This window comes from Hakea prostrata, chromosome 3 (assembly GCF_041222555.1).
Source record: "Hakea prostrata isolate BN-2017 chromosome 3, UWA_Hpros_2, whole genome shotgun sequence".
NCBI lineage: Eukaryota > Viridiplantae > Streptophyta > Magnoliopsida > Proteales > Proteaceae > Hakea > Hakea prostrata.
In genome coordinates, this window is record NC_142602.1 from 69752573 (window position 1) to 69760091 (window position 7519).

Consider the following 7519-nt stretch of genomic DNA (forward strand, 5'->3'; position numbering starts at 1 on the left):
CAAAAGATTCATTCTATAATTTTTCATATCACATTATAATGATGTCATTTTAATGATTTTGAGAAATTTTTTTTTTAGTTTTTGTGTGTATATTTGTTTTTATTTTTTATTTAATTTTTTTTTGGGGGGGGGGGGGGTGGGTGGGAAGGGGTTTATTGAAGTAAGAATATAATGAGAATTCTTCATATACTTGTGGAGAGCAGAAAAGATCCAATGTTGAATCAGTCTCCAAGACAAATAACAAGATTATGTAGATCATATACAATATTTTATTTGATTTTAGTAAGTACCATATGTTAATATACCACGTGTCTATTTTTCTCTATAAGAAATCTAGTGCAGATATTTTAATGAACTGTAGAACTATAAATGTGAACTCGTAAAAGGAAAATTCAAACTCTGAGGTGATGTCAAAAGAGAAAGCAAAATTGAAAATAAGAATTTAGACAAAGTAGTGTAACATGAGGAGATAGCTCATTTAAACACAAGAAAATTTTTGCAGTTGAGGGATTATAGTCCTATGTTACCTTGATCCCTGGTGCAATTTGTTATCGACCATTAAGATCAATCACATTAGTAAGAAAAATAAATCCGACGGTTAAGGAAGCTCCAAATAATTTGTTGACTTTCTTTTTAGGTAAGACAAAGAAAATGATGACACCATTATATATAGGGGTAAAAGAAGAAAAGGAGACGCTAATAAGTCCACGTTCATTTCCCAGAGTTTCTGTGTATATCATCTGTAGATCTTAGCGGTTTCCATTTTTCACATATCTCTTTGTTCGTTGTCTTTTCACGTAACTAGAGATTCGAGCACTTTGATAACCTGAGACATCACATCATCAAGAATAATCGGAAGTAAAAAAAAAAAACGCAAGGTGGAGAAGAGAATAGGAAGATGAACTTCAGGAATAAAAAGGATTCTTTCCATGTTATCCACAAGGTTCCTTCTGGAGATACTCCTTATGTTCGTGCAAAATATGCTCAGGTACCATTTCTATCCCTTTTTCTTCGCTTCATCAGGAAAAGAAGTTCTACTTTTTCTCCTTTCTGCGTTTGATCTGGGCTTCTATTTTTCTGGTTAATCAGGATTCTGTAAAAAACAGTGTTTTTTTCCTGTTTCCGAAACTTTCTTTAGTTTGGTTTCCATCGAAGCTTTAATTTGGTTAGTTTTCAGTTGGTTTTTTGACAATAAAATTTTCATTTTATTGCCTCTATTTTCTGGGAAAGACAGGATTCTGTAAAAAATGGAGTTTTTTTTTTCTCCCGTTCTCCCGGCGTGTTTTAATCATGCCCAGGATTTTTGGTTTAATGGTTATGGTTTTGGGGTTTGAGGATTTGCAGCTGGTGCAGAAGAACCCAGAAGCAGCAATAGTTTTGTTCTGGAAAGCAATTAACGCAGGAGATAGAGTTGATAGTGCACTCAAGGACATGGCTGTGGTGATGAAGCAGCAAGATAGAAGTGAAGAAGCCATTGAAGCCATTAAATCCTTCAGGCATCTTTGCTCCAAACAGGCCCAGGAGTCACTTGATAATGTTCTCATAGACTTATATAAGGTATTTATATTAATTTATACTACTTTTAAACCAATATCCCTCACAGTCCCAAGAGGTTTCTAATCAAAATTAATTTTCTGAATTTTATTAGTTAGTTAATTAAGCCAAATTAGCATGTTTCATCATCAGCTGACCTTGAAGATATGTATACTCACAGAAATGTGGAAGAATAGATGAACAGATTGATTTGCTAAAGCAGAAGCTGAGGCTGATATACCAAGGAAAAGCTTTCAATGGCGAACCCACCAAGACAGCTCGCTCTCATGGCAGGAAGCTTCAGGTTTCCATCAAGCAAGAAGCCTCAAGGATACTTGTACGTAATATGATCAGATTACCTAACTCAGACTGTATTTTAATATCATTAATGATTAGAAATAATTCGTTATAGTTTGTTCATCTAATGATCATAATGGTAACTTTGAAGATGGACTGCAGGGATATATTTTGATAAGCAACCCGAATGACCCGTTTATTCATTTTATAAATAAGTATCCTATGTTCATCTGAGGTCATTGAGAGTTTGGGATTTTTCATCTTAAGGTTTTGGGTGAGATTTTTTGTAACACCATTCTGGTGATTGGTAGATAGATCTCCATTTGTTTGATGTAGTATACCCCATTGTGTGTGAACTACATTAAATCTTTGTGTTTTTTACTTTTTGTTTCAATTTCAATTGGTGATTTTTTTTTTTGTGTTCATTCTAGTAGTAACTAACTGAATGGAATGGCAGGGAAATCTGGGGTGGGCTTATATGCAACAAACGAACTATATGGCTGCTGAAGCTATGTATAGAAAAGCACAGATGATAGAGCCAGATGCAAACAAAGCCTGCAACTTAGGGCTTTGCCTAATCAAACAGGGAAGATATGATGAAGCCCGGTTAGTTCTTGAAGATGTCCAACAATGTAGAGTCACCGGTTTAGAGGATTCAAAGTCAAGAAGCCGTGCAGATGAATTGTTGCATGAGCTGGAATCGCTTCAATCAACCGAGTTTTTGTCAACTCAACTTGGTCAGAACTTGGAAGAAATCTTTACAGAAGAGATTGACAAGATTTTGTGTGATTGGACTCCATTCAAATCCACGAGACTTCCTATCTTTGAAGAGATCTCTCAATTCAGGGATCAAATACCATGTTAAGCCCAGTTGTGTATAACTTTCTTAGCAGAGAAAAAATTGAAGGCCAAAAGGTTACTTTCTAAATATTGGTTATGAGAATAATGGTGGTGTGGTTGGTGTCATGGTAGCTCCATTGTCCTTGTCACAAGAACTCTGAATAACTTCTACCAATAAATATGTCGAAAAAATTATTCTGAGGATCACCTGAGGTTTTTTAAAATTCAACTAAAAACAAATTGTTTTATATAAGAATCATGCCAATCTCCAATTATACTTGTTCCTTCCTTTAGTTGGTGTGCAAAGACTATCTCCTTACCAATGATGAGAAGTAGAAAATGAGCTTATATTAGATCAAGAATCCTATCACTTTTGTTTGAGTTGAAGGGAAGACAACGTGCATGCATGTACTTTATTAGAGACTGCAACTATGCTAAAGGTATTTGGGAAAGATTGTGCCTATTGAACATTGGACTTGGTTCGCACCCAGTAATCATAGGGAATAATGACTCTAGAGTTCGATTCCTTGAAGGCCTATCCCTTATTCTTGGCTTCAACTATAGGGTGCGGAGGTAGATTTTTGAGAATAGTAGTTGAAATAAAATCAATGACCAGCTCAAATGGTTGGAAAGTTATAACCATATATGTTTGCAGAGGTGAAACATATGTGTTGCTGATTAGATGGCCAAGGTGCCATAGAACCAGGTAACTCTTTGACCAAGTCCACTTAGCTGGCTGTAATTTTGATAGTTTTGTAGTCATGTTTATACGATGCCTTCATTATGCAACAATGTATATATCAACCTTAGTTTGAAGATTCAACCAATTCAACATGGATAGTCTTTTATTTTATCTAGAGTCATCACATCGTTTATTTTATTTAGAGCTAGGGGTAGACCTAAGATAACCTTAGGAGAAGTGAGAAAAGATATGTATAGCTTAGACCTTGTATCTAGCATGATCTCGAATAGAATTGATTGGATGACAAGAATCCATGTAGCCGACCCCATTTAGTTAGGACAAGGCTAGTTTATTGTTGTTGTTGTTACCTCTCTAGAGGGTCGTATTGCGACATTTATTTTTAGATATCTATAATTAAAGGTGTTTGAACTTTAAACTCCAGGCTTAATTTAAGAGATATCATGTGAACGTACGCAAGGCAATGGTCTCACACGAAATCTTTCAAATATCAGTTGGGCTGGAAATCTCATTCCTGGCCTACCTTCTCTTAATTATTAGTGGGGGTTTCATTCCGTTTTTTATTCAATGAAATCCAAAGATTGTGGATTTAGAGGGACACGTAGACTGTGATCTGTCCACATATATGAATTGTACGGTAAAAAAAAAAAAAAAAAAAAAAAAAAAACAAAGTCAAATACGTGAGCTGTTTCTAGTAAGTCTTAATTTTATATGAACTGTTTTTGGATGTCATAACTTTAACTGTTCTCTAATGTATAATATGACGTGGGCCTTGGGAGGTCATAGGTTGAGATAGATTGACTTTTGTATGATCTCTATTGAGGGATTGATTTCAAGTCACAAATCAGGAAAATGATCCACATCCTCTCCATTTAGGCGGGCTGTCATCTGATGACCTTATCTTTCTTCTTCTTCTTTTTCTTTCTTTCTTTCTTCTTTCTTCTTTCTTCTCTCTTCTCTCTCTCTTTTTTTTTTTTTCTTATTATTATTTTTTTCAAACAACTTGAAATGAATGAAGTGTTTCTATTTAGAATCGTGTTAGGTCTAATTCCTATATTTGTCACTGCACAAACCTCTTCCTTTCTTTATTCTGCAGGAGGGCATATAGGTAGGTTGTTGTTCAAGTTAGTGAAGTTATTTCATTGTAATTGGACCTAACAAGAATGGAATCATGCTTTGTAGGATTTGAACATATGACATTGTGTTTTGGAGACCACGTTAATTCTACCGATCTGAAGTAAGAACTCTTTCAACTCTATTGTGAGTAGTTGAATAAAACTATAAAGAAAAGGGTTCTTTTCCCCCAAAACACCTTGCATGCATTGCTTATCATGATGGGAGGCCAAGCATTTGGGTGGAAAGGATCTGCACACTTAGGCAAAACAAATTTTAATTGCAAGCCTGGATTCTTTTTTGCTGCAACGACTACTATTCGCAAGTGGTTATGATCTTATCATGTGTACAAGAACAAATCTAATGGTTGTGAGAGAAAATGCAGGTACATATGTAAATACTATTTTTTTAATACATTCAAAAGCTTAGTATCTTATAAATTTACAAAATGAACCCCCACTCTAAAAACCCTTAATTCTCGCTTTCTTTTTATATGTGTTGATTACTCTACCTTGGAACTTCCCCATCCCAACTATTACGTTCACCCCAAATCCTCGTTCCCATCCCATGTTTTCAACCCGCACTGCAGTCAATCTTTAGGGTCGGATGGCCCCCCTCTGATTTTTTTGATATATTTTCCTAGTAAAGAGCAAATTAGAAGAACTTAAAAGCTGAAAAGTAGCTTTGTATATAATGGGCGGAAGAACTTTAGTGATTGGCATGCATGTACGTAATTTATGAGTGGTTGGTGTCCACCCTTTGTTCTTGCCATAAGAACTTTGAATAATTTCTACTAAAAAAAAAAAACACATAGCTCATAGTGAGGATCAGCTGAGTTTCTTTAAAATTTATATGAAAACAAATTATCCTTAATAAGAATAATGGCAATACATGGAAGAGAATTTGGTTGGATTAGGCTAATAGGTTTTGAAACTTAATAAGTTTTCTTTCCTCAAACCAATGCATTGTTTTTTTAATCTAATGACCAAAGTGGTCACATCATATATATATATATATATATATAATGAAGTGGTTACCCCAAAAGAAAATAAAATAAAAATAAAATAAAGTGGCCGGTTACCGACAAAAGATAAAAATAAAATAACTTACGGAAAGAGTCATATAGAAGTGTTTTTTTTTTTTTTTGGGGGGGGGGACCCCTCTAGAATTGTCTTCTTAACAACCCAAAACGTGTCTTATTTGGTAGAAAAATGTACATTTTTTATTCAATCTAGGTATGACTATCTTGCTAGCTTGAATTTATGTCAAATGGTAATTTCTTGAGAATTTGGAAGGCAAATTAAAAGATGAAAGTCCCCTTCTTTATCTGTTTCTTCCTTTGTTGGTGTGCAATGGCCATTGCTTCACCAATGTTAAAAAAAAGAAAATGAGTTTATTGGATTCTGTAACTTTTGCTTGAATAGAAGGGAGAACATCATGCACATACTTAAGAGACTGCAACTATGCTAAAGGTATTCGGGAAAAGTTGTGTTTATTCTAAAGGGTTCTTCACCAGTAATAGTAAGGAATGACTTGTTTCAAATATTGTGAAGATGCATTGAAGTTAGCAGTGGACTGGTAGGTTAGAATTGGATGCACTTTGTATTTCTTTAAAATTGGAGAAACCAAGATACTCATGAGACCGAGTTCACTAGCCCCAGTGATGGGTTGACCTTGATTCGTTAGTACTCTTGTATTGTAATTGAAGTCTAGAAGGCCAACATCCAAATGGTTTGGTGACTAGACAAGTTGGTTGGAGATCTATGAGTTATGTGAGATTTCAATGTAATGTGGCTGCTACAGTATGCCAAATGAATTGATGAGTGCTCGGTCCTTGAAGCTGAATTAAGAGCAATAGAGGTTAGCCTTCAGTTGGCTGTGGAGAAAGGTTCCTCGCTGAAGCTTCTGGAGTCAGATTCATCGGAAGCCATATCCCTTCTTATGGTCAACTGAAGGGTTCAAGGTAGATTTGCGAGAATGGTAGGTTAAATAAAATCAGTGGTTAGTTGGAAAAAAAATCATTTTCCGTGCACAATAGTACACTTCTTTCCCAAACAGAACACTATAATTAAAGGTTTAATTTTGAATTAGAAAAATCCTCAATACTCTTTTAATTTTTAGGTTTTTTCAGCCATTTGTTTGATATATAAGTGGATTGTCATACACAACAGAGGATGTTTTTCCCTGGCTACCTCGAATAGTTTAGTAAGTTTTAACCACAATTGTAATTAGGCAAATCATGCTACTGATTGGATGTCTAAAGTGCCGTGTTGAACCAAATCCACTCTTTGACTTTCTTTCTTCATCCACCAAGTGATCAAAGGGAATTTTTATGTGGATTTACCTAGCTGTAATTTTGATCGTTCGTTAATCTGTTTTTAGTCCCCCAACCATCCCTCCCCATAAAAAAGAAAAGAAAAGGGTGCCTTAATTATGCAACAACATATCACTCTTAGTTAGAAGGTTCGACCAACATGGACACTTCTATATATAAAGGTTCTCACCGAGATCTTCATATAAGTACTAATTGTTAATGACCAAAATAGTAATTCTATACCATCCGGTTTGGCCCGTGAGTACACGGTCCGACCACTTGTGCAAGAGGAATTGGTTTGACCATATAGTTTATGGGGCCGACCGACCATAGTCTCAAGAATTTCTGATCAAAGGTGAACTTCTACTATACCTCAAATATTTGGAGAAAGGAGTCAGGTAAACAACTCTTCTCGGAATTATATTCCAAGTCAATCTCTAATATCTTACATTATATAAACGCCTTGGGCAGGCATAACAAAGTAAGTAATTCATATTTTGTGTGATCAATTAGTTGAATTCTCTTTTTAGTAGTTGTCATTTTTACAAAAAATAAAAAAAATAAAAAAAGAGTAGTTGTGATCATATCTTATTGGTACTGACTTGTTCGTCGGAGACATACCTCGACCATCCAAGGTCAAACACGTACCTCGACCACCCAAGGTTGAACACGTGTTTTGCAGGAATGTTAGGAAAGATTAGCAGGATTCCGTATCAACACTA

The 7519-nt window shown here is 35.2% G+C and overlaps 1 protein-coding gene across 1 annotated transcript; it reads left to right on the top strand.

Moving 5' to 3' along the window:
• The first annotated feature begins 797 nt into the window (after positions 1 to 797).
• LOC149022910 (protein SULFUR DEFICIENCY-INDUCED 1-like) lies at positions 798 to 2736 on the top strand. Its single transcript, XM_089147362.1, has 4 exons — positions 798 to 988; positions 1345 to 1557; positions 1715 to 1870; positions 2288 to 2736. The coding sequence occupies exons 1-4, from the start codon at positions 899 to 901 to the stop codon at positions 2693 to 2695; spliced, it is 867 nt and encodes a 288-aa protein (XP_089003488.1). The 5' UTR covers positions 798 to 898; the 3' UTR covers positions 2696 to 2736.
• The last annotated feature ends 4783 nt before the right edge of the window (positions 2737 to 7519 follow it).